The following is a 27236-nucleotide window of genomic DNA, read 5'->3' on the forward strand; positions in this document are numbered from 1 at the left end:
ACAAAATCCCAAAGGAGTTCAGTGCCTGATTCCCATGGGATCTGGTCTGAATCATCCTGTTTATATCTGTATTATCCCATAGGACAGAGGGTGAGATGACAGCCAGAATATTTCCTGACAGAGTTTTGTTCCTTATCTGCCTCACTCAGTAGCTGGTCTGTGACCACCTTGCTCAAAGGATGAGGCTGCATGGGCTCCAGAGACCTACAGACCCCAGCTGTCTGCGCCACATGTGATGTAGGGCCATTGCAACTTCCACACCAATCACACACTCCTTGGCTGACATGTCCATTCTCCGTCAGCCACAGGGCACACACCAAGAAGGGCTGTTGCTGAATATTGTCATGGACTCAGCCAGGATGCAGAGGTATCAGCACATCCAGCTGCACTTGAGGTTATGTAGCACTTGCGGTTCCCCCAGCTGGTGTCTACAGTGGAAATGTCTGCATATAGACAGGTATCTGCAGGGAAACACATCCATCTGGTCATCTGAAAGCCTCCCTGAGCTCCCTGCCTGCGGTGGTCAGACCTTCATTGATTATAGCAGGAGTTGAGTTCATTCAGGTGAAAATTCTTACAGTTTTCAGACACTGAAATATAAATCAAATTGCAGTCCTAGATTTCATGCCATGGTGTACACTTGTATGTGGAAAATCTGAACTAAGATCAAGACATAACACACAAAATACACCACAGATGTGTGTTCTCAGTTCCCCTTGGCAAGTGAGGAGAAAAGTACTTCTGCCTCACAGTGTTGTTTTATGATGAAAAAGACAAAATATATTACAGGCAATGGTACAAAATAAAAATGTACTATTAAATTTCCTCTTTATAGATAGAAGGGACAAATATTTTAGGAAAGCATTGAAATTGCTAGTGTATTTTATTAGCCCTTGCATGTTATGTAAAAATTTATCTAATGCAGATTTGGATGAAAACATTTGGTTAGCATTTATAGATTTTTCCAGTAGAAGTCTATTCTTAGGCAGCTACAGTAGAGCCTAATATTACAGAGTCACAGAGTCACAGAGTCACAGAATGGGTCAGGTTGAAAGGTATCACAGTGGGTCATCTGGTCTAACCTCCCTGCTCAAGAGGGATCATCCCAGAGCACAGGGCACATGATTGTTTCCAGGCAGTTCTTGAATATTTCCAGCGAGGGAGACTCCACGACCTCTCTGGACAACCTGTTCCAGTGCATGGTCACTGCACAGTAAGGAAGTTCTTCCTCATATTCAGGAGGAACTTCCTGTGCCTCACTTTCTGTCCTTTGCCTCTTGTCCCATTCCTTGGTAGAAGAGAAGAGCCTGGTCCATCCTCTTGGCACCCTCCTTTCAGATACTGACAGACATTGACAGAGTCAGCTCTTCTCAAGGCTGAACAGTTCTGATGCTCTTGTTGACACTGCTAGGAGAGAAAAAGCTAAGCAGTCTAGCCAATTTCAATGCATTCTGGATGGTATTTTTAGTATGATATCATGTGTTAATGCTGCCTAACCTTTAATTACATCCTTTAGCCCATGCTCTTGCAACAAGATACTGAAGAGAAAGCACTTTTTTTGTCTATTGCTTTCTTGCCTAACACCCACTGGAAAACACCGAGGTTCAGCATCTAAGGTTTTAGGATTTAAAGTTTCAAGGTCTTACCCTGTTAGACATTTAGTGTTGTTTCACTCCTGAAACTGTTCTACTTGTAAATCCAAAATGCAAGAGTATGATACGAGTTTTTTGCTCAAGACAATGCTTATTAAAAGACTGAAAATCTTGTTAGTTTAGAGGAAATAGTAAGCAAAATACACCTATTGTGAGCTCCATATCATTTGAGGAGGTGGTTAAAAAATCATATATTCTATTACACAGAAATATTTATCTTACTGCTCTGGGTCTTTCTCTCGATGGCTATCGATTTTAGAAAAAGGTCTTTAAGGGAACATTCAGACTTAGTATTCTGTCCTGGGTTGTAGTGTAGGATGTACACAAAGTATTCTATCACCATCTTCATGAACTGTTGAAACCAGGTGGGGCAGTGTTTTCCCAGGCCCCTGCCTTTGGGGTGTCTTCTGCTAATGGCCCATCAACGCCTTGTCTGTGACTCACAGGTAACTCCCTCAGGAGTTATCTGTGTTTAATGGGCCATCAAGGACCCACTTCACAACTCATCATCCCATTGTGAGATGCTCCGCCCAGGGGGAGGAGCCAAGCATTCTCACCTGGATATAAGCTGGGATTTGGGACAGTACAAGCAGCCCTTACCCACTGGATTCCCAGAGGACCAGAGCTACCAGACCTTTCTACAGGATCACTGCTTCAGGAAGAGCACCTCATCTGGACTGCTTCCACCACCCTGCTCAGGTTGTATTCTGACTCTGTCAGTAGTCTTTTGTATTATTGCATCTATTTTAGTTTATTTCACTTTTTTTTCCTTTCTTTTTATTAAATTGTATTTCTAACTTAGAGCCTCTCACTCGTTTTGCTTTCAAACCACGGCATATTCAGATTCCCTAAGACTTCTAGTATAAACCAAAGGAAAAAGCCTATGGCCTACAGTATACAGAGGCCCTTTAATCCCAGTCCTTTATACTCTGAATAATTTTGAAGATGAATTGTAAGAGACCTCATCACCATATCAAAGATGTCAATCAGAGATTCTTCAGAATTTCACTAATGGAATATTGACCAAGAGATATAATTTGGGTGAGGAAAAAGATGTCTGGATTTTTTTCATCACAGTATCTTTTGCAGTTTTGCCCATGTCTCTATTTAGGGTCCTCTCTGCCCTTCTGTATGCTCTAAACAAATTCCCCAATTTCCCTTCAATAAATTCAAAGGTTTTAGAGGTCCCTTTGATCTTGCCAGCACCTGGCTGAGCATAAAAGAGTGAATGCTTTGGATTCTAATTTGCCTGTCAGCTATTCTGGCTTGATATATCAGGTAGTATCAACCTCAGTCTGCCTTTGAAGCAACACTGTTTGATTTTCTTTCATAGTTTAACTAGATATGAACTGACAAATTAAACTTAGCCACAGAAAGACAATGGCTAGGATATAAATGTATTAGACCTCCTCTGCTTTGTGGAGTGTCTGGTTGATTGGCTTAAAAATTTCTTCAAGTGGGGCCTTAGTTTAATTAGTGTGCAGAGGTGTGTCTGGTTTCCTTCTGTGTTATGTTGGAACTTTGCAGGAAATCGCAGATCCTGGTCCTGCTTGTTCAGGCAATCATTTACAGAATTACTCCTTCTGAACTATCTGCAAGGGAACAGATAAAGAAAAGGAGAGATTCTGGCTCTCACAAGTACTAGGTTAATTACAACTCTGACTTCTCCTGAGTACCTGTAACCTTTACTGGCTACAGTCCATGATTTTCCCTCTCTCTGTCTAGGCTTCAGGCTGCTGTTCCCATGCTCTGTCTCAGTGACTTCAGCCTCTCTGTACATATCATTCCTCCAGTTCCCTTTTCTTTGGATGATAACAGAGCAGTGCACATCACCTTCAGCATTTATAAGTAATAGAGCATGGTGGGCAAGGAAGTATGTAAGAGAGACAGAATTTAAACTAACAAAGATTTTATAGAGGTCATAGGTATTTTCCCTATGTGTGGAGATCCTTCTGGTCTATGTATTTTCCACCTCTTTCAGATCCTCCTCCTGCTCTGTCTGGGCAACATAATCAGCTTTCCTAGCACACAAACCAATTACCTCCCTATCAATGGAAACCAATAAGGCACTGGAAGAGCATTAACCCACAATGAGGTTAGTAATTCCATTAGTAGTTTTCTTGCTTTTATTTATTTTAATCAGGCATATTTAGCTATGGTAAAGAATCCTTGTTAAATTGTTACTTATTTAGGCCAAACTACAAAGAAAAAACTACAAATCTCATGAAATTCCAGGCAGGGATTGTTACCCTGACTTTCTTGAAGAGTTTCTATCCTGTATGACATTAACAGAAAACAGATAAACAACTGAGAGAGGAATGGTCTCAAAAAGTCACAAAAGTTTAAATTACAGAAAAAAAAAAAAGGAAAACCTTAGTAGTATGCAGAACAGTGAAGATACCCTCATTTTGCTGGTGATACAAGCATATTTTTAAATTGGTTTCTTGAAACTGTAGTTTGGGTGAACAGACAGAAATTTCTGAACTGAATTCAATGATCTAATTTGAGTCAAATATAGCTGAAATTATATACATGGAGCACAACCGAAATTTGTCGGTTTGGTACATCTGGACTTGTGGACTCAACATGAAACACTACAAAATGTTACCTTGAAGAAAACAGTCCCTTAATAATCAGAGAATCATAAAATCATAGAGCCATTTAAGTTGGAAAATACCTTTAAGATCATTAAGTCCAACCATTAACCCAGCACTGCCAACTTCACCACTAAGCCGTGTCCAAGTACCAAATCTATACGTCTTTTGAACACCCTGGGCAGCCTGTTCCAATGCTTGACAACCCTTTCAGTGAAGGAGTTTTTCCTAATGTGCAATTTAAACCTCCCCTGGTGCAACCTGAGGGCATTTCCTCTTGTCTTATCACTGGTTGCCTTGGAGGAAGTGACACTCACCCGCCTACAGCCTCCTTTCAGGCTGTTACAGAGAGTGATAAGGTCCCCCTTCAGCCTCTTTTTGTCCAGGCTAAACAACCCCAGCTCCCTCAGATGTTCCTCTTCAGACTTGTGCTCCAGACCCTTCCCCAGCTCTGTTGCCCTTTCCTGGACAGGCTCCAGCCCCTCAGTGTCTTTCTTGCAGTGGGGGCCCAGAACTGAACACAGGATTTGAGGTGTGGCCTCAGCAGTGCTGAGTACAGGGGGACAATCCCTGCCCTGCTCCTGCTGGCCACACTATTGCTGATCCAGGCCAGGATGCCACTGGCCTTCTTGGCCACCTGGGCACACACTGGCTCATGTTCAGCTGCTGTCACCAGCACCCCCAGGTCCTTTTCCACTGGGCAGCTTTCCAGCCATGATCTTTCTGCATTGGCAACACCATGCAGGATTAATAAAATTCCATCAGTATTCCTAGAATATTATCATAAAGCTGACTCTTTCCTTTTTTATTGTCCCCAGTATATAGATTCATTTTGGCCTCTTCCTTTCACATGAGAATCTTCACAAATTTAGCATCAGATTTTCCAGCATAATCAATCATGACAGCATTCTATAAATCATGTTAACACAAAGAATGATTTTTCCAGGGACTGAAGTGCCTACTATATGCCAGAAAACTGTTCCTCCCTTCTTATTGTTTCCTTCCATCAGAGATTTACATTTGGTAAGTGATTCTGTAAATCTGGCCAAAAGTTTCATTGAGATTGCATTCCTGGCTCTGTAATGCATTTAAGGGCTGTGATCTCAAACTAAGAGCATCCTAGAAAGTCACTCCATTCCTCTCTCTACTGTGGAGACAGATTTTTGTTTATAGTCCTCTTCCACAAATAGGCAAAATGGTCTTTTGAGACATTTTTTGTTACTTAACATTCCAGATTATTTTGCTGATACAAAAGATGACTTTTGCTGGATAAATTTAGAGAAAACAAGCCATTTTGACATATCTGATTGCCCCTAACTTCCCCTCCCCCTCCCATTTCAGTTTACCATTGTAGTTTAGGACTGTCTAAGAATTTGCTCACCTGTTGAACAGAAGCTAAAAAATAATTAACATGGTATTTGATATATTCTGCAGCTGCTACAACTGGAGTGCCCTATCTCACCCTTGTCAGGTTGGTGCTGAATCCTGCCCTGGAGTAGATCATAACAAAAGTAATGCAAGTGTGACAGACACAAATTATGATATTTTGGCATCTACCTGTCACAAAGAACACACGTTCAGTGTTCTAAATATGACATGTAAGTGAAAGGAGCACTATTATGCTGCTTTACAGCTACTTGCCCCTTACCACTAAGCCAATGCTAAGTAGCTGAAGTCTGCAGGGATACACCTCCTGTTTGCAATGTGCTGTGCAGCAAACCAGCAGTTCCAGGCTGGTTTGATTTTTCAGATATAAATGTCAAGGGCACAAAAATTCAAGCATGATAAATCAATTGCTTCATATGTGCCAGCATCAGATGTATGAACAACACACTCAGGTCTGAGGGGATAACGCACCAAATTTTCCAGCTTTTAATAAAAAGCCTTGGCAGCCTATCAGTATAGGAAGAGCTTAAGCTTATTTAAGCTTATTGAAAAAGGAAAGGATATTTCATCAGAAAACACTTTTTTTACCTTAGTCATGGAGGAAAGTTCATTGTCTTTACCTTTTCCTGACCAACATAACAGGCTACATAAAAAAGAGACGTTAGGTTTTGTCAGCGGTGACTGAAACACCTGGAAACCCTATACAGTGCAGGACATTATGCAGAACCATATCATTATATCACAAAAGGAGGAAAATTGCTGGGCAAAAAGGAAGCACAGTTATGTTCTTCTCAGCAAAAATAATACTTTGGTAAAAGCTGCCGTAAGTACTATCTATTTCAAGTAATAATGTTTATGTATTGGAATAAGAGCATCTTTGAAAGTGTAGGGGGGGGTCCTACTATTTGCTCTTTCCTATTTTCCCACCAATTAATATTAAATAAACATCCAGGCTTCTAGACAAAGCTTTGTAGTGCATTTCTAAAACCCATGCATATGCAGCACCTCAGTAGTTCTTTAGGCTTTTGAAGATGACAATAGTTTTATTACTAAATATTCTTTCCTTGCATTATTTAGTAAAGTTATTTTATAGCATTTTATTTATGCCATGAACACAAGAATACACCAAGTCAATACTCCTATTTCAAGCAGTTTCCAATTTCATGCAGCAAAAATGCCCAACCATGGTTTCACTGTAAAGTAGTTTCTTAAAAAAAAATCCATCAGAGTACATCACTGATTCTCATTGATGTCCAATTACCTGTTTACTTTCTGTATAAACACAGCTAAATATATCCTGATACCAGCAGATGCACAAACGTGGGATAAAATGTTGTTTGTTTGCTTTTAAAATTTTTCTGAGTGTAACATAGTATTCCCACAGCCTTCTTTTGCTCACTGGGTATGAGACTGAATAGAAAGTCTATGACTTAACAAGTGCTTTTATTATCCAGGATTTCAGTGCCATTAAGAGCTTTTCTAAAAACTACAGAGCTGTAATGGGCCCATCCAAATTCTCCTTAGGCTCGCTAGCATAAAGAATACTGGCAGCAGTATACTCATGGAACTCAGACAACATATGCTGCTTCTTGACTAAAATTAGCTTTTATGTCCCATAACTGTAACACTTAAGGGATATGTAATACACTGTAGTAATACAGTTTCAGCTTCTGTATTCCAATTCTTTTTTAGCAGCAAGTTCATCTCTACAAATAGTGTAATTCATATGTATCTGCATTGCATCATTCTGTACATGTGCTATATATACAAATACAAATACATGATGCATCAGCCACCGGGCTATGCATCATTAGAAAGGTGTCATGATTTTGCATTACCCTGTCTATGTGTGTGTGTGTGTGTGTGTGTGTATGCAGTGACTAGTACTAAAGGGCCTCACTGCAATAATGCTGTTAAACAGAAAAAAGAAGTTTGTATGCATGTGGCCATGTGCACATTTATAAATAATTATGTCAGGGATTAATTGATAAGAGCTACCCACCTTTGCTCTCTATCCTCCCTTCCCCTCATCTCTCTTCTCTCTGGCTAGCAGTTGCCCAAGACTTGGTCAAATTTTTTCGTAAGACTTTATTTCTGTCTTCACTCTCACCACCCCTCAAGCTCAGCGCAGCTCTACAGAAATGCAAGAACCCATTCAGACTGATGCAGTGTGATGATCATCAGGAGCAAATCCATCTGTTACCCTCGTGCCAGTCCACCAACATCAATGGGACTGCACAGTAGCAAGCAAAGATTGGAAGGCAGTCTAAGGGCTAAGTACTTCAAGGAAGGAATCCCTGACTCATGACCTTAAAGCATAGAAGCCTTCATAAATCACTTATCCCTCTACTGGGTTCTTAATATCTTGCCTTTGATGATTAACCTGAGCCACCTTCTCTTTCCAAAGGGGAGGAAGGGCATAGCAGGGAAGAGTGGAAAAACTGTCATTTCCCTTACTCCCCACTCTAGGCAATACAGAAAAATGAGGCAAAAATTTGAAATTCCTCTTTGCTCATGTGCTTCTCAGTATAGAGGAGGCAAAATAGTTGCTAATTGTAGAACTCAATTCAACAGCACTATGAAAACATGAACAAACCCTCCCATATCCAACTATAAATCAATACCCACTATAAGACTCATTCTAGAAATGTCACACAGGCACATGCACTCTCCAGTTCAGATGCATCAGGGTAGGCCTGTGCCACTCAGGATAGAATTCCTACTTTACGTGGCTTTGAATCACAGCTCCATCTCTGTGTATAGGAAAATTCAGCTACATTCATCTTTCTGGTGTAACACTGAAGATCATTTGTAATGGTGGCCTAATTTTAGGCAGTAAACTGCCAGTAAACAATTATTTTAGGAAGCAAAGGAAAGAGGCATACTCAAAAAATCAGATAGCTTTTTTTCTCTCCTTTCACCTGGGGATGTTAAAGCACTAGTTGTAGAGGATACCAACTATGCACTTGTCACAGCTTGGCCCTTCCTTTCCAGGACCAGCCAGCTTTGCAGAAGCTGTACCATTGAAATGGGGCAAAGCAATAGCAACCTTAACTGTCTTAAAATTAGTCAACACTGAATAGCTGCTGCAGGACTGCCATAGTAGGCATGTCTATTTATAGAGTACCAAATAGTGTTGGTGGCACTTAATCATAGTACTTAGCTTACTACCAATACATCCGTCTTAAATGGGTTCTGGTCGTATTATCCATCTCCACTGTAAGTTCACTACTATTAAAAACTATCAGTTCCCCCAGATTAATTCCCAGCTAAGGATATTTTTTTTTCTGTCCCACATTTCTGGACACTAGAAAGTCAAACCCTCTGTTAGTAGCTTTAGTAGCTCCTGCCTGGGTCCAGCGGAGGCTTTCAGCTGTTGCCAAGGTGGTAACTGATGTCCCTTGCCAGGACAGCCTACTCCAGCAATCAGGCTTTTCAGGTTAGAACACAAAGGCAGGAAGAGCTTTGATTTGCCTAATGAGAACTTAGGGCCAGTTACATAGAAACATGAGCTTCCTCAGAACAAGCACCTCAGTCTGCACAGACTGACCATCTCAGGAAAGACTGCTGCTTTGCAAACTACAGCTTCTTGATAAAATCTTTCCCTCATCAGCCTTTTCACTCTGTGTAGATGTTGATTCCCTTTCCTTCCTACTCAGCTCTAAGTCAGGCAGGCTTCCTTTCAGAACCGACAGCTTTGGGAAGCATCATGACAAGGCATGGATGCCATCACTACTGTTTATTACTCCTTTTCTATTTAGCACACAATCTGTATGTCCATTACATGAAATAAAGTAAGAAACAGAAAAAAACAAACTTGCAGAAGAGCAAAAGCACACGCAGTGTCTGTGGGCAAGCTAGTTTCACAGTCACACAAATCTACCTCCACACTCTCAGCAAGCTACACAGATTTTGTCACGCTTAAAAAAATTATGCAGACCAGAGCTAGATTTGCCAATTTATACATCTGTCCACAGAGAATATTGGCCTCTATAAAAGTCTGGCTCCCGTTCTTGCTCCCCTCTAGAGGATTTAAATGTGTGGAATATTAAAGGAAAATATGGAATTGAAACTTCTGTAATTATATATAATACAGAGATTTTTACAAGATAATAGGCTGTGCTCTGGAGAAGAAAGATAAGACAATGAAAGTGGTAATATAATTTTTATTTTTGCTCTTTTATGCAACAAATTTATATCTTTATGAGCCATTTTGTAAACATGTAAAAGTTTGTGATAACACATCTCTGTTGGGAGGAAACTTTCTTCCAGGAATTATTGCCTACTGAACTAAAGCAATTTTTCTTAATGTACAAATGTCAACTGGAACAAACTTGTAACAGCAACTATATTAAAATTACAGGCAAACTCTTACATGAAAAAAAAAAAAAAAGAGCAATGGCTGTGGCCATTACACATTTCACAGCAAGTGACACGATGGAATTGAATGTTGTCATGGTTGAAAGCTTCAGGAATCTCACACACTTCATTGAATCCATCTACTAAATGCTAAGACTCACCACGTTCCCTCACAGCAAGATTCCCAATCCACAAAATGCTCATCATGCCCAGCCTCTGCAGTGCTCAAGGAGATGAAACAGACATAGCTGCAGTAAGGGAAAACATAGCAGAGTCTTAAAGGACTACTCCTCAATTGAATAAGCTGTCACCATGTCACCATAAAAGTACTTTTGATACTTGCTACAGGCAGATGAAAAAAACATGTATAGACCATTAATACTGAACACTTATAAAATATATACTGGAATACTGGGGGGGGGGGGGGGGGAGGGGAGGGAGGGTGTGTTGCTAATCTGAGAGGAAATATTGATGCTTTTTGGATGATGGAAATGAAAGAGGTGCAGTCTGTGTCCCTGTCACCTGGGATTTACCTACAGGAAAAATAATGGACTGTAGCCATCCTACTTCCATCTCTACTGTGGGTGGGGGGTTCATCAAGAGGTGTGAAGAAGTGAAGAAGGACCCTATTTTGGACACTCTGCTGCCACCACCACCCCACTACCATGTCCACTCCTAGCCCTTGAGCATGCAGCTTCCAAGAATAACAAAGAGGGAAGGGAAGAAATACCTATGAAGGTACATGGGCAGTGGGACAAGTCAGATTGCCCTAAGCTGCAGTGCTGTGTCCCTTTCATAGGAATTGTCCTCCAGCCAGCTGTAACTTTCAAACTGGAAAATCTGATGACTGCATGACTGCATGATTATTATCTAAGTGAAAGGCTCATTTTTGTAGTGTTTAATATTTCTGGTGCTTTATGTATTGATTTATAGTTACTCATGCTTCCTAAATAAACAGTTACAAAACAAATTGAACACTGTCAGGAGAAAAAGCAGATATTCTTGAGAAACCTGAACCACAGCTTTTTTGAAGCCCAGAATGCTGATATTGCTATATTTAGTGCCTTACTCGGTGAGAAAGAGCAAACCACTAAAAGATTTCTTCCAGCTTCGATTGAGTGCTACATCAAAACAAAAGTAATTTTACAGATGACATTAAAGTAGCCAGAAAGTGATATCCTTATTATTTACTACCATTTTGGAGGATATGCTGCTTGCTTTTATGGCTATGAAGTATTGTCAAAAAGTATTTTCTAACCTGGAAATGTGTTATGATAAATACTAGTTGTACTAACTAGTCCATCTGGTTATTACCATGGAATATGTCAGGAGTTTTCGCACACTTATAAAAAAGTTATCTCCTTTTTCTTGATACTTGGTGGGCGAAAGTAGCCTCAAGACACACAATTTATTTGGAATTTGGCAGTTTCATAGTGTAGAACTACTACGCAGTTAGACTGTCTGATCAGAAATGTGTAAAAGGTGAAAAAAATGAATGTAAAGGTGGGAACAAGACCTGTGAACCTTGTCCCTTTAAGATACCAAAAATAAACCACAGTATTTTGCTCATCTAAATCGTGATGCTGCACTCAGCCCTACAGTCACAGGAGTCTGACTGTGGGGAGTTCTCTGCCGGATTGAAGCACTGAGGTGTAAAATAGAGACATAAGGCAAGACTAACATTAATGCAAATCCAAAGTGAAGAGAACACAAAGTTCACAAAGCACCAAGGACAGAATATTATTCATAATACCCATAGATTCTACCATTTTCCTTTCTTCTGTTTATTTGCTGATCATTTGTATCTCTTTTCTCTTTGATTGTGCATGGCTGTCACTAATGATGTTTGTCACTATTCCAACAACAAATATCTCTGGAGGTACTTGTGCGTGGTGTTTGAATGAGAAAGCAGGTGAGTGAACAAGGAAGTAAATGGAAAATCACATTAGTAACCATAGCAGCCAACAGCACTTTATCCCAGGAGAAGCTTCCTCTGGAGGAGGCTGAGCTTCCTCTTAATGAGTTTCATACACTGTTTCACAGCGATGGGGCAAGTCTTCCAAATGGCCCATGTGACTGTTCTGTGTCACTAGTAAAACCTTCCTGACTCCTGTGTCTTTCTGGATGAAGAGGCTTACTTTGCAGCAGCCAGCGACTGGATCTCTTGCATCAGGTAAAGGAGATGAACAAATCTTGGTTGTAACTGCAGTTGACTGCCTGAGCTGGCAGAAGATGGCAGCCAAATTATCTTAAGTGATGCACATTTATTTGATTGCATCTATTTAGAAGCCATATGTTGCCCTGAATTCTCTTGCTTTCGAGTGTTTGAATCTTTGCATGATTGTCACACAGCTTCATGTAAACTATATGTATTTTTAGAATTTATCTATGTGTTTACATAGTTCTCCTCTGGAAGGAGGAACTTGATTGATGGTAAAAGTGACCAATGAGGTCCATGAGGTCACAACTTTCTTGAGCCAATCCTTGGCGTTTGTACAAAGTGTATATAAGTTGATGGAGTCAGAAAATAAAGAAGCTTTCCATGTCTGACCTGCTGCTGCCTGCTGTCCTCTGTGTGGGCACGAAACAGCGCCCACAGCCATACTCTGTTCTTTTAGAGGATCTTGTTAAGAAACTATTTAACAAAGGTCACTTTTTTTTAGCAAGGATGTGGGAATTATATGTTGTCATAATGACAGTGCATTTAGCTTTTGACTATAAGAAAAAGTATGCATTACTGCCAGAGGTTAGAAACAGGTTGAAGAGTCAGAAATGTCTCTTTCCCACATACATGTTTTCTGGGAAAAAAACAGATCTAGACAAATAAAGTCAAGCAAGAGTGAAGTGATCTTCAATGTCAAGTGGTTTTTGAGTCTCCCTCTGTCCTTTGGGACACTCCTACTAAAATCATCACCAGAGAGGTTTGATGCTGGTCATTTTACTTGTTTTGTCTTCAATTTGCTATCTGTCCTGGGCAGGTAAGTTGTCTGAGTACCACAGTAATTGTTAGTTATATTTTTCAAATGAAGTACATCTGTCACCAAATCCAGGCAATGAAATGTTTTTAATATAAGGTATATTTCAGAATTATTGTTGCTATCTCTTTTCACAACCAATATTCAGAAATATCTGAGAAAATAATATTTCAATAGATCAAAACACAAAGCTCTGTTCACTGAGGGAATAATTTCTCCTTTTTGTACAAATTAACTAGTTTAAATATATGGTGACTCAAGAATGAGAAGTTGTTCTTGTCATTAACTTTTCAGAAATATAATGGATGGAGAGACACAATTAAGAAGTGGTATATTTATAGGGGAAAAGTCAGGAACACTGCAGGATAAACAATTGCACTCAAAGCACATACCTGTTTCAGAAGCAGGTAAGCTGCATACAATTAACAGCTTTTCAATCTCTGCCATTTCCCATTCCTCACACTATTCTCGCACAAGCCCAAGCCAACTCTTATCACCTGCATACAGATTTTTCAAGAAGTATTTAGTAACTTTGGCCAGAACTACTACAGGTAAATAGTCACTACCATAATAGGAAGCAGGAACCTAAACAGATGTTAAACTCAAATCTAGGACAAAAATCCTCTGACATCTACTATGTTATCCATTAATACTGTATCACAAGCATGCCTATGAGAACTGTGGCACTCTACTCAGCTTTAAATCCTGACTTCTCACCTTTCAAATTCAAGGTGGACTGTAAAATATCTATTACTGCCTCAAGAAAAGAATCCAGCATGTAGCGAGCTGCTGCCCTTGGACCAGTCTCAACATTTTTACTGCAATTATGAAATGGAGTAACTTAATAAGGGTTGCAAAGTAACAGAAAATACAGCTGTACATAAGAAAAGTAGATATTTTTCACACTAACATATTCACCTTGATTTCTAATGCTATTTAAACAATAAGTGGGATGTTTCAAGGAGAGATGTAATGACACAGTAAGTAAATCAGAAGGGGTGTGAGATTCTATGGTAAGTAGTAAGAACTAGAGAATGTAGTAATTCAGTGGGGCAGGTAGGAGCATCCTGAAAGGTGAGTAATGGATCACAAGGAATCAATCAGAAGAATAGGATGGAGAAACAGAGCAGTAGAACAGGAGGTCAAATCTGCAGTCAGAAAAGACACGAGAAATTTAGAAAATACAGCATGCAGATAATTTTTAAAACGAGAAGTGAAAAAAAAGTGATAGCATATTAAAAGAAAGATGATTAGTTTAATAAATTGTTTAAAAGTAAAATATTGCATAATAGGCAGAACAGATCCATGACCAATAAGATCGAGGCTCCTCATTTGGCTTGACTGCTAAGTCACAACGTGACCTTTAGCAGGTCACTTCAGGATAGATCCAATAAAAGACTCAGGCACCTTAAGCCTGACTTAGGGAGATTTGATGCACCTAAGTCTAAAAGTGTGACCTCAACACCCTCATCAGTTGCACACTGGAGAAGCTTGTCATTCCAAAAGTCAAATGTATGTGCTGTGCAGTCCTCCCTGCACAAACACAGCTCAGGTGGCAAGGTCCTACCAGGGCTCTCCTATGGGTTGCACATTTAGGCACCTTTTTTGTGAAAATACTGGCACAAAGGACTAATGTAGGCTGGGATTTCACCTCAATATGTGCCCAGAACCCAGCTGTGCTCCTTTTCTCTCTTTTTCCTGGCAGTCTAGGGAAGGGCAGAAAAATGGCTCAGCTTTGCTTGAGCAGTGGCCTGTAAATGGCTGTATCTGAGCATGTGTGTGTCCTCTGCCCTGGACTGAAAGAGTCAGTAAGGACAGGAGCTTTGGTCCCCTTTTCACCTCAGAGAATGCAGCCAACCTACAAGTGGCTCCAGGCTCTGGATCTGAGGAAAATGCTTCTTGCAGCCCCATCTTGGCTACCTAAGCTGAGGAGACAGCAAGGAGTTCAGAAATATCTCCATGATGGTCATGCTCAGAACAGAACCATTCTTAACCGTTCCCAGCTCAGCAGGTGAACTTCCTTCCCTTCAGAGTTGCTCTGTGAGGTGCAGCAAGTAACGTGGGCATCACACACAGGGACAGTTGATGAACTGAAAAAAATATATTGTGGCATCTGGATGAAAGAAACAACTGAAAAGTATGAAAAGAAAGAAAAGCTTAGAAAGCAACTTTCTGCGTAATTTGAAAATTTGCTTTCACTCCAAATCCAGGTAAGAAGCAATATCATTAAAAAGACTGGATAGATTAAATGGTACTGTTTGAATAAAAGCAGAATGACTTGAAAAAATATTACAAAATATGAACATTCTGTAAGTTCTTTGAAATTGGAATAGCTAGACAGAGAAGTATGCTAAAAAGCAATGGAAAAGATTTCCTGTTATGGCTTTGCAATCTATTTTGAAATTATCACTTTATGTTCATGAAGTTCTTCTGTAGTTTTTTCTTGGTAATAAACTAGTTTCCTGAAAACTCATGACATGTACCCATAATATTATTTTGATATGTAACTGTTCTTGTAAATAACCAGAAAATAAAGTAGTTTTGTGTAACTCATGCAGGATTGCTAATTTTGAGAATTCTTGTTGTTTCATGATCTTTTTTTATTTTCACCTTTCCGTTTCAGTGATGATTTCTTGAAGCTTAAATGCAAGTACAAAAACCTATGTCACAGAAATGTTAGGTCTGTAAATAGGAGCAGGAAAATGGGAGGTGCCGCAAAATGAATATTAGTTGTAACCAAGATGAAAATTGGGGTTTAGACCAACATCCCTTTAGAGTTTGAAGAGCAACATTAGCTTGACCACAGTGCACTTAGTGTGCATTAAATTATACATTTTGCAATCTAACCAGCAATAAAAACTGCTGAATTTATAAAATGCACCTACATTAAAGGTGACCTGTAAAGAAACAGTCACGTTGTTTCTCTTAGTATTTATGTAATGATCTCAAATAGTTCGATTTCTATTTTTTCTACGTGTTTGTTGTATTAGAAATTTGTGCGTTAGTTGTGGTAGAATATTTGATGGTGTCCAGAAAACTACGTAATTGTGACAAAACAAAAACCAAAATAAACAAAAACTTCATTGTTTTAGCCATGAACTAGACAATAAGGGACAGCTTACGTGATTGCTGCCCAAGAAGGGAATGGATTTTCATAAACATAAAATTCTGATTTTGTTAAAATCGACTTTTTTAGTAAAATATTGAATTTTCTAAAATTAATAAATTTCAATTAATTTTTGAGAAAGTATTTGATTCAGAGCCTTCATTATTTTATATTAAGTTGTACAGAGTAATCTGAGACTATGTACAAGATTCCTGCAAACTTGAGCGAGTTCTTCGGTATGAACGGCAAGGAAAAAAAACCAACCCAGCTGCAGAAAACAAAGGCCTAAATACCTAAGAGGTGTTGTTTCAGGCATTTAGGGAAAAAAAAAAAAAAAAAAAAAAAAAAAAAAAAAAAAAAAAAAAAAAAAAGAATGATGATACGCTTCTACTTCTCCTTCGTGCGCATTTTTTGCCGGGTGTTACTTATCCCTTTACCCTCCACCAAGTAATTTCTATGTTTGCGGGCTTAGCAGGGCTGTGATGTTTGACTCGCCGCCGGTTTCTTTACTCTGTCCCAGCCGCGCTTTTCCAGCGGGGTCAGTCCCGCCTGTAGGCGCGGGGTCCCGCCGTGCTGCGCCCCGGGCTGCCGCCCCTCGGGCCGGGCTGGGACCCTGCGCGGCACCCAGAGCGCCCCTGGCAGCCCGGGCGGGGGCAGCACCCCGGGCTCTGCGGACCGGCACGGCGGGGCGGGGCGGGGCGGGGCGGCGTCCCCGGGAGGCGCCGGGGCGGGCGGGGCTGGGCGCCCGGAAAGGCGCGGCGGCCGCTCCCTCCCGCCCGCCCGGGGCGCAGGGATTGCCCACTGCCACTCCCTGTCGCTTCTCAGCGCTCTTCCTGTCCGCCCAGTATCGCTCATTTTGTCTCCACATTGCTCCCGGTTCCCTCCCAGTACTCCCAGTGTCACTCCCCGGCTCGCTCCAGTGCTCCCAGCACCATTCCTGGCTCCGCCCCCGTTCCCTCATGGTCCGACCCCCCCGTGCCCATGGCGGGGGGTGGAACGAGATCATGTTTCAGGTCCCTTCCAAACCAACCCAATCCATTCTGTAGTTATGAGCACTCCCAGCATCGTTCACTGACTCCCCTCAGTGTTCCCATTTCGCTCCCAGCGTCACTCCCGGCTTCCACTCCGTGCTCTCATCCCAGTTCTTCCAGCACGGCCTCGTGCCTGCCCTCAGTGCTCCCAGCGCCGCTCCCAGGCTCTCCCCCGGTGCTCCCCCTTCCCTCCCAACGCACCCGCTGTTACTCTCTGGCTTCTCCCTACGTTTTCCCTTCCCTCCGGTGTTCCCAGTAAATGCCCCGGCTCCCCCCGGTGTTCGCGCCCGTTCCCGGGCCGGGGCAGGTTTCCCGCCCCCCACGCCGGGGGCCGGTCCGGGCCGCTCTGGGGCCGCGCGCGGGACGGGACGGGGCGCGGGCCCGGCCTCCGGCGCGCGCGTGCCCGCCCCGCGTGACGTGCGCGCGGCCGGGGCCGCGCGGCGAGATCGGAGCGGCGCGCGCGGGGCGGGGACGGGCCGGTACCGGGCGGGTTCGCGTGCGCGCGCGCGCCGAGCCCGGGGGAGGGCAGGGGGAGCGCGCGGGGGCGGCCCCGGCCCCGCCCGCCGGATAAAGCCCCTGGAGGCGCGCGGCGGGGAGAGAGAGAGAGAGAGAGAGCTGTCCCGGCGGCGCCGTCCCCTCGCACCGCCCTCGGCGGGACTGTAGCGGCGGCGGTAGTGACGGGGGGCATGCGGGGCCGCGGGGCGCCGCGCTGCAGCGGCGGCGGCGAGCACATGGCATAGCCGGGGCACGGCGGCGAGCGCCGGGCCGGCCTCACAGCGGGTCCGGCGGGGCGAGCGCGGCGCTCTGCATGTGGCGAGCGAGGAGGCGAGCCAGGGAGCCCGGCGGCACCGGCGAGCGCCCGGCGGCGCGGTCCTGAGCCGCCCGCCCGCCATGGATTGCAGCCTCCTGCGGACCCTCGTCAGCCGATACGTGAGTGCCGATGGCCCCGGGCGGGCGGGAAGGGCTCGGCTCGGGGGGAGCCGGGCGGTCCCGTGACCGGCTGGGCGGCCCGGGAGCCCCGCGGGCGCCGCGCGTGATGCCCGGAGCGAGGGGCTGCGGCGGCACCGGGTGTGTGTCTGTGTGTCTGTGTGTCTGTGTGTGCGCCCGCCCGCTCCCCGGGACTGCCCCTCGCCGAACCGCAGCGCCTCCACCTCGGTTCGGGGCACCGTGATTTACCCAGTCTGCCGTACGCAGTTAGCAGGGCAAATAAAGCCTCCAGCTCTCCAGCGTTTTTTCTTTTAACATGTTTGCTTTTGGTTTCGGTTTTTTTCCCCCTATGTGTTCGCTATATAGTTTCAGTCAAGAGACTTTTTTGGGGAATTGTCCAATTTAAGTGTACTGACGAGTGGTCGGGACGGTCCCAAGTTTTTGTAGGGTGTGCGTGGTGAGATTCAAACGCGCCAGCCTTGAGAGCGCTCCGGGGAAAGGGCTCCTGTGGCTTGTTGGTCCGCGTGTAAAACCCCCCCATCGCCCAGGAGAGCAGCTCGGCAGGGCATTGGAGTGAGGTCCCAGTGCAGGCTGAGGTGCGTCAGTGAGTGTGGCTCCTGTTCCATGGAACCCCCAATAAATGCTCGGGATAATGGCTTAAGTAGATTAGCAGAATGCCTGTAAGTGTGGGGTCGTTCAGTGCAAGGCATGGGGATCATAAATACCAGAAAATGGCAAATTTCTGCTTTTGGGTACAGAAGTAATTTTTTTTAAGATAGGGAGAGATAATAGTGATTTTCAAACACAAATAGCTTCTCTTTCTGTGCAGGAAGTACTGTTGCTTTGGTCAGAGCACTCAAGTTTTCTCACTTACAGTAAATACACTTGGTTTTGTGTGTGCCAAGAGCTGTGTCCACCTAATACAGTCTGAAGTCTGTCTTTTTGAAGTACAAACAAAGAAAAGTAGGGGAGACGAAAAATTACACTTTTTTTTTCTTCCGGTTTACAATGAGATATGTGTGGGGTGAGGAGAGAGGTGAGTATTGAAAGCAGCTCTGTGCGTATGTGAATCTTTAGAAAGCGATCCTAAGAAGAGGAAGAGAATACTCCAAATAATGTGTAGCAACAATAATGAGAAGCAATGGTCTCTATGGTTATAGAGACCAGGTGAGTTGTGTTGAGGTCCGTTTGGAAAGAGGTAGGATCACTTTTGGTGTAGAGTTCTCTCAGTGCTGATCTGACTGGTGGATTTAGTTTAAGATTTCTTTCTTTGCGTGTGCTCACATCTGGAGCCTGTAGAAATGGTGTGTTCATTTTGCACAGAGCAAGCACACTGTTGAACCTCTCCTGCATCGTTGGTAACCTCTTCCAAAGCAGGCTTAAACGTCAAATATGAAGGAAGTGGGCTTGAGAGCAGCTGCAGTAAAGACATGAGAAGACAGTATGTTGAAAATAAGGGGCTTGAGCTCTTGTATTGTGGACTGTCACCATCCTCCTGCACTGCTGATGAGACTAAGGCAGCAGACTAAAAGATAAACAAAACGTTATTATATCCCATGTGAAGACTTCCTATTGCCTAGGTCACACAGCCTTCTGTATTGTGTGTATGCCAATAAGCTATGCCTAGGTAATTGCCTAGGATGGTCCATGCTGCCTTGTGTATTTTCACCTGTTGCTTATTGTTTTTGCTTTTGCTCAGTGTTTTAACTTTGAAACCTTTCTTCCACGGAAAGGTAATTTTAGGGAAAACGTTCTCTAAGTAAATTTGTGTTCATTTCAGTAAGACTGTTGAGGTCTGACAACCTTATGTCTGTGTTGTGTGGTTTTTCTCATCTTTTCCTTTTTTGTATCTCCATGGTTCAACTACTTTTGTACATCTGCAGCAGTGAAAATGAGAAGTACTGGTTTGACCGTTGGGCCTGAAACTGACTGCTCTGCATGAGTAGCAGATGTACATGTCAGGGGTATCACTTCAGAGTTGTTTACCAGGGCTCTGTATGCACCAGCCAGGTACAGATATGTAGATGTGCTTGTCACTTTCAGACTACTTTTAATAAGGGAGACAAGGCAGCAACTCTACTGTGGGAGAACTGGAGGGGACAGTTGCATCTTGTGTTTATTCCAAAGTCAGCTTGAACTTGGATTTAGTTAAAGTCAATACAAAACTTTGTTATGATCAGGGTCTTAGAACTATGAATTTTTGTTCAGCAAGGAACCAAATCTCCTGGACTTGTTCAGCTGTGGGTCCTTCCTAGAGGTGCTGGTCTCTGGATTATGCTGAGATCCTCAGCTGATGCATCTGGAGATGCAGGGTCAGCTGGGAGCTCTTATGGTACGATCTCAGGAAAACAATCGGTTGTGATGTGATGTACTAATGGAGACTTCTGATAGGATGGTTTCTAACAGTTCTATGTCATTACTTTTCTTCCTCAGTCCTGTTTGTTGTAGGACATAAAGGCATAAGTTAGATACTAGGGGTTTGCTGTGATTGGGAAGGTTCCTCCCATTCTTCTTTACTGTACAGTTTCTGTCTTGAAGCAGTGCAACATCAGTGCATGTATTTCCAAGGTCCTGTGGAAGAATGGTAGTGACTGGGTGCTGTCAGCTTCCTGGTTAGCATTTTCAAATATTTACTGTTTTACCTGTATTGAGTGTCCTTTTTACATCTTTGAGGCATTGAAGAGTTTAGTGATGTAGGTTGAATAAAATATATGATTAGCCTGGTAGTCACACTGTACTTCATATCTCTTCACCAAGAGATGATGTCTTCTCTTAGGATAGTGGGAATTGTCTTTGTCTTACTAAATTTTAAAATTGACGCTCTTTTGTTCGCCTCTTTAGATCATCCTGCAAATTTTGGGTTCTTTTCACTTCACCTCTTGCTTCCTGTAACCATTACTGCAGCCATACTCAATTTACAGGACTGATGGTGAAAAGTAACTTTTTTATGGAAGAGGTGTTTGTTTCACTGCAGTACAGCTGACCTGAAGTTCAGTTTTCCAAATCCTGTCATCTTTCAAGCTGATAAACAGCATTGTAATTTTCTGATTTGTGTCTGCTGAGGTTAATCTGTATATTTTACTGCTTTAGGATATGCGTGAGCTATATTAGAGGCATCTTTAAGTAACAAAACAGAAACACCCTGATATACAGCTTTACTTCTACATGGAACAATAGGAACTGAATAGGGCTTCTACATTAAGATAAATAAGATTAATTTTGACACCAAAATTATTATTTTCCAAATAATAGAAATAATGGTTGTGTGTGAGTAGTATGAGTATTACTTGGTGGGACTATACTTTTTGTCACATACTCTATGAAAATGTAACCTTTTTTATAGATACTGCTTTTGCATCAGACAAAATGCTTCTCTGTCTGATTGGATTCCCCAGAGGATATGTGCTACTCCAGGGAGGGCAGCTGCACAGCCAGAAAATACAGAATTAGCATGGGCTATCCTGTAAGTGTCGTGCAGAACCTGCTTAGTAACAAGAGAAACTTGTTAGCTTAATATTAAGCAGTGCACTATTTAGGAGAAAAAAAAAAAAAAAAGATACGATGGCAACTAAAACTGCCTCCATACAAGATTAGCTTCTCTTTTGTAGTTAAATTATTTGGGACACTGTGGATATCATTAGGTCATCTGCTCTGCCTGTGTTAATGCAGCTGCTTTAGTTTTCTTTGATCACTTTTTTTTTTTTGCTGGTGATAGAACTTCTAAAGTCTGTCGTCTTCATAGTCAAAAGTTGGTTAATAATATTTAAGCAGGTTTTGGTGACATCTTTCAGAAAATGAACACTTTCCTTAATAAAACATGGGCAGATGTCTTTCGTAGCTGTTTATGGCTGAATGAATGGATTTGGATATTCCTGAATATTGTTAATTTGAATGTATCTGGGCAATCTGGGAAGATGTTGCTCTTCAGCATATGCCTTTTTGAACAGTAAATGAACATCTTTGTAGCCTGTGGTGGCAGTCTGCTCTGTATTTGTAAGACAGCTGGCTGTGGTCACTGAAAGCTCCTGCCCAGGTTGATGGCTTTAGGTTGTACAGTAAATGCTACCAGGTCAGAGGTCTGTATTACTGAAGAGTTTTGCCTGTATTATGTAGTGTATTTAGAGATCTTACTACTTTACTGCTTCTCCTCTTTCAGGTTCTTCTGTTACTTTAGGATTACAAGTCTGGATCTTAAGTATTTGTTACCTGTATAAGTATTTCTAAATGCAGGTAGTAGCAGGTAAGATGTGTTTCCAGAAGGAAAAGTGGTTTACTATAGCTTTGGTCTCTGGGGAGCTGCTGGCCTATTAGTTGTGCAGGTATTTCTGAAAAGTCTCTTTTTTGAGAGGCTGGAATAAATTGAGTTTACAAACGGATGCTCTATTTTTCACTCTTGTAGAAGTGGGTCAACTTTAATCGTAGTTTGAGAAGACATTTGACTAGCCTAACCAGGAAGTTATGGTAGGGATTTTTAGCAAGTTCTTAACTAAGTTTCATGACAGCTTTTGACTTTCCATCATTGACTTAGACGATTTTGTTGCTTTTGATTTGTGTTATAATTCTAAAACTGTTTTCTAATTAAAAGATTTTCTAAGTATTTTACTTGTGTCTGTAGTCTTAGTAGACATAAACCAACATTGAACTTGACTTCATTTATTTATTTATCTATGATGCAGTAGAGGCTGATAACTGCTTTGACTTGAAAGTTGGTGAACTTGTATGCCTTGGTGCTTTATTAATCATTTGTGTCTTAAAGGACAATCCATTTGTCAAGTGTTTCAGATTGACCTATTGTTTTTATTCTAAATTTAGTTAATTCGTTTGAAAGTGTTTCGTTCTGGCTTTTGCTTCTGAATTTATTCAGCCTCCTTTGCACTCTTGCAGATGTGTGTTAAACGGCTGCTGTCTATATTTGTCAGGGAAGGTTCCTGTTAAACAGTTTTTCTTCCTAGTCAAGTAAGTTGAAAGCATTATGTTTTGGCTTTAAGTTCAGAGGTATAATTTGACAAATTCTGAAGCTATTTTAAGCTGTATGTAAGCACATTTATATGACTGACTTTGTCTGCTAGCTGTGTTGTGTACAAAAGATGCTCTTTGTAGGATCTGTATATGTATTCATGGGTCAACCATTAGTAACTTGCAGCGTTTTTTTTTTTTTTTAAGGATTTGTGTCTATTCCTGGTATGTAATCCATTTTTATCTCTTATGCAAGTCTGTGTGTCACAATGTTTTTTTTGAAACTTGAGATGCTTCCCATCTCTTAGCTCTGCTTTGCTGCAGGTACCAGTTCTTTCTGCTGTGGAAGGTTCAACAGAGGGCATCAAACTGCATGAATGACTTTTGAATTCCTGTTTCCCCAAGGACCATTGCTTTGTTGTTTGCCTAATTGCCTTTTTCTCATATTTTTTGGGGGGTAGGTATCTGTGTAGAGTGTTTCCTGCTGACTTTTCAGCAAGAGTTTTTAAAAGGACAAAGTTTCAAAACTTTACCTAGAAATTAATTCTGTTGAATGTGGCTGACGGTTGTTGCTCCTGCAAATTTAGCTCTTCATACTGGTCATGAGTCTTGTGGTCATTCTAGTTTGTAATGTACTCTAAAGATATTTCAGTATTATCTGATGCCCAAAAAGCCCCTAGATACTCTCCCTTCCCCCATCAATTATTTATTGCTGAAGGGCAATAAACATGGAGAATTGCATGGGCTCTTTTTCCCCTCCCCCCACTCCATCAATTAACTAATTTACACAAGGAAAACATAATTTCCTTTTTCTTTTGAGAATAAACAAATGAAAATAGGACATTGCATATGTAAAACAGTTAACTTACAGGAAGTCAGTGTACGTATTACAGGCTGGTTGCTATTGACTACAAAATATTACTCATCTGCACTCATCAGATGTTCTATGATAGTAGAAAACATTGCTTTTGGAGCATCCAAATTGTTAGAACTGTTTCAGTAACTTAAAATAGATAAGAAGTTTTGATCTTTTTAGCATCAAAAATCCTGAGATGAGAACTGTATAGTTGCTTTTGTCTCTTGATAACATGTTTGATTAAAAAAAAACTTCAGTATTGTTCTGCTTTTGTGCATTTTCTCAAGCACCAAGTATCAGTTCTGCAAGCCTTTTAAAAATTATTTCTGGGAATGGAAAGTACCATGCAGCACATTTATAGCTTAACATTTCTGATCACCATTTCTCATTGATTTTTTTTTTTCTTCTGTCATACAGTAGCATTTGAAACAAGAAAAGTGACAAGATAGAATGGGATTTTCTAATGAGTCTGCTTTTTAAACCCCCAACACTTAAAGAACAGTGTTTGTAAAGTAAAGTAAAGCATTCCACAATTACCATGGCAGGCTACTGTTGGTGGTGTTGAGATGGACATAATAAAACTTAGTCCATCTAACTAGGTTTAAGTGTGACTAGAAACCCATTGTGGTTTCTGAGGTGCTCTGAAGGGATTTACTGTGGGATGCCTGCTGCAGGTTGTGTGCAGGTGTGTCAGGGAGCAGAAACAAGAGAAAACTGTGTCACAGAGAAGACTGAGCAGATGTTTTAGAACATTTTATGCAACTGGATTCAACTTTACTGGGTTTTTTGTTGACCTTTTTTTTTTTGTTGTTCTTTTTGTTTGAGCAGAATAGCCTGCCTCTCCTCCTAGAAGTCTTTCAGACAGATGATATTTTTTCCAGAATAATTCTGCTTATTCTAGTGGCTTACTATTACACAAGATAATGTATTATGTTTATTTGTATAATTGTTGAGAAACATTTCAGCTGAAGTTCATCTTGAGCTGTGGAGCAAAGTGACACTGGAATGCTGTTATCTTCTCTGCTGTAATTACCATGGCAACAGCTGCAGGTAGACAAGGCAAACCAGGGATTCTTATTCTATATCATATGTACACAACCTGTTTTTCTTCCCTCTCAGTTATGACTCTGAGAAACCTGTGGCACAGACTCTTGAGTAGTCATTAAAAGTGTTTTGTTGTTTTGTTTTTTTTTTTTTCAATTTAACTTTGATTTTAATTTTGAAAGTATTGAGGTTTTGTGATACTATATTAAAAAATGCACTCTTTTTATGCAGAAACTGGCAGCCTAGCTTGGATTATTCTAGGGGACTGAGGAGGTGAGCCAGTGGCTCTGGAGTTTGGAAGATCACAGAAGACCACAGGCTGATAAATCACCTAGATATCTCTGCAGATCTGGGTGTTAATTTCTGTTCTTGGGACAGGGATGAGTTTTGTCCACCTTTTCCATAGCAAGGAGTTATAAGGATACTTTAATACTTCCAGGGAATAAAATTACTGTGTCACAGTAAGAACACTGGGTGTGAACATAGAAACTTGTAATTGACTGTATTTTGGTGGTGGTTTTTTTTTTTTTTTTTTTTTTTTTTTTTTTTTTTTTTTTTTTTTTTTTCTTGTTACCTAAGTGTTCTGTATTGCTTCTGATACCACCTATTTCCCTCTTTATTCATCCATCTGTGTTCATGTGTAGATGGGTGCACCTGTGCTTCCATAAATTGTGTGCTATTCATTTAGAAATGTCAAAAATAGTGCCAAGATTTAGCAGGGATACAGATGTGTGTTTTAAAAAAGAGTCTTCATATGAGCTCTTTCCTGTGGTTACTGAGGCATACTGGGAAAGTGTGTTTTGGTATGCTTCTTATCTTACTACTAGCATGGAAGCTTAAGAACTTGGAGATTTCATAGAGACATTTTTCCATTTATTTTGTTCTTCCCTGTAGTCTAGTTTCCCTTTTTGAAATAAGAGAATCTGTTTCCTTCATTAATCATTAAGCTCATCAAGATACGGGCCAGGGTGAGGGGGGAATAATGTTTCTTTTTCCTGGTGACACTCACTAATCTCTTTGCTTCAGTCAAAAGAGGATTTCATCTAACCTATTTTGAATAGAGGATTAAGGACAATTAGGCTCTTCCTCTGCTTCACCATTAAGATGGGATGTTGTGAAATGCTCTGAAAAGAACATCTGCTGATGTGCCATTGAAGTTTTGCAAAATTGATGTTAAGAATCAAAATAGTTGTATGCAGAAAAACCCTTGTGTATGAAGTATTTTTCTGGAGATAATTGTATGGATGGACTGGGGAAAGGGAAGGAATACCAAACTGTTTGCTTAGTATTTTTGTCTCTAATGCTTTGAACTTACACTGTGTAGTAGACATGCAGATGAACTGAAATAGATGTTTTATTATCTGAATTGCATTAGTAACTCGCAGTTCATGCTTTGCATTTTACATAGTTCTTCACTTCTTTTCAACGTCCTATTAATGAGTTATTTGCACAAATTTTTGTAATGAAACGCAAACACTATCCATTAGCTGTGCTCGTATAACTATTTTATGCTATTGTAAATAGCATCTCTTGTGATGAGTCTGAATCAGCAGTGGCATTTGATGGCTAACATACTTCTGCATTTGTCAAGTGGTCGTTAGAAAAAGAAAACTGGAAAATGCTACTGTTATTGTAACATATGCAATGTGCATAAGACAGTATAAGGATTAATGTGAAGGAAAAATGGCTGTATATTTTTGACAAGTTTGGCTTACAATTTTATGCTGTAAATGATAGAACTGGTTGCTTTCCATGAAGCATGAATGGTATCCTGTGAAGCTACAAAGAAAGTGGTTGAGTGATACTTGCCTCTGAGAAATTGCACTTGCAGTCTTAATTTCGTTACTAGCAGCTGCAGGCAGGTTACTGAAACTCGTAGTTTCTTTAGGTTTATTTCCTGCAGAACACTAGAGAGTTGAATCTAATCCTATTTTTGGGATGGTAATATATCTGAAGAAGGGTTGTTGAGAAAAAGCTGGTCTGTTTACTTGGTCTTATTCTGACTGTGAGTCGAATAAACTGTAATTTCCCAGGCTGGCATTGTCCAAGGTCCATGAATGAGTGGAGAGTTTGGCTCTGGGATCCCAAAGCTCACTTTAGGGAGAATTGGGTTCTGTTAAAATATATCTGGTGTCTTTGGCTTGTGGCGGTAGTCATAGAGGGCATGCCTGTCACTGGATGAATTTTGGGAATGTGTAGGAAACATTGTTGGGGAATTTGACATCTACTTATTCAGTGATTACTTTTTCAGAGGGGGAAGACGTTATTTAAAATTTACCGGCATGAAAGTTCTTAAGAACCAGACTGCCATTTAATCTTTTATTATGTGAAATATAATAGGTATGAAAGA

The 27236-nt window shown here is 41.3% G+C and overlaps 1 protein-coding gene across 5 annotated transcripts in view; it reads left to right on the forward strand.

Moving 5' to 3' along the window:
• Nucleotides 1-17968: 17968 nt before the first annotated feature.
• ATP11A (ATPase phospholipid transporting 11A) overlaps nt 17969-27236 on the forward strand; it is a gene marked incomplete at its 3' end in the record, with an annotated part of 117650 nt that continues 108382 nt past the window's right edge. For all 5 annotated transcript variants that reach the window (XM_083854385.1, XM_083854386.1, XM_083854387.1 and 2 more), the window contains exon 1: nt 17969-18033. In XM_083854385.1, the coding sequence (XP_083710511.1) occupies nt 17995-18033 (39 nt within the window). In that variant the 5' untranslated portion in view covers nt 17969-17994. The remainder of the gene's footprint in view (nt 18034-27236) is intronic.

This window comes from Zosterops lateralis, assembly GCF_965231275.1.
Source record: "Zosterops lateralis genome assembly, chromosome: 2".
NCBI classification, from domain to species: domain Eukaryota; kingdom Metazoa; phylum Chordata; class Aves; order Passeriformes; family Zosteropidae; genus Zosterops; species Zosterops lateralis.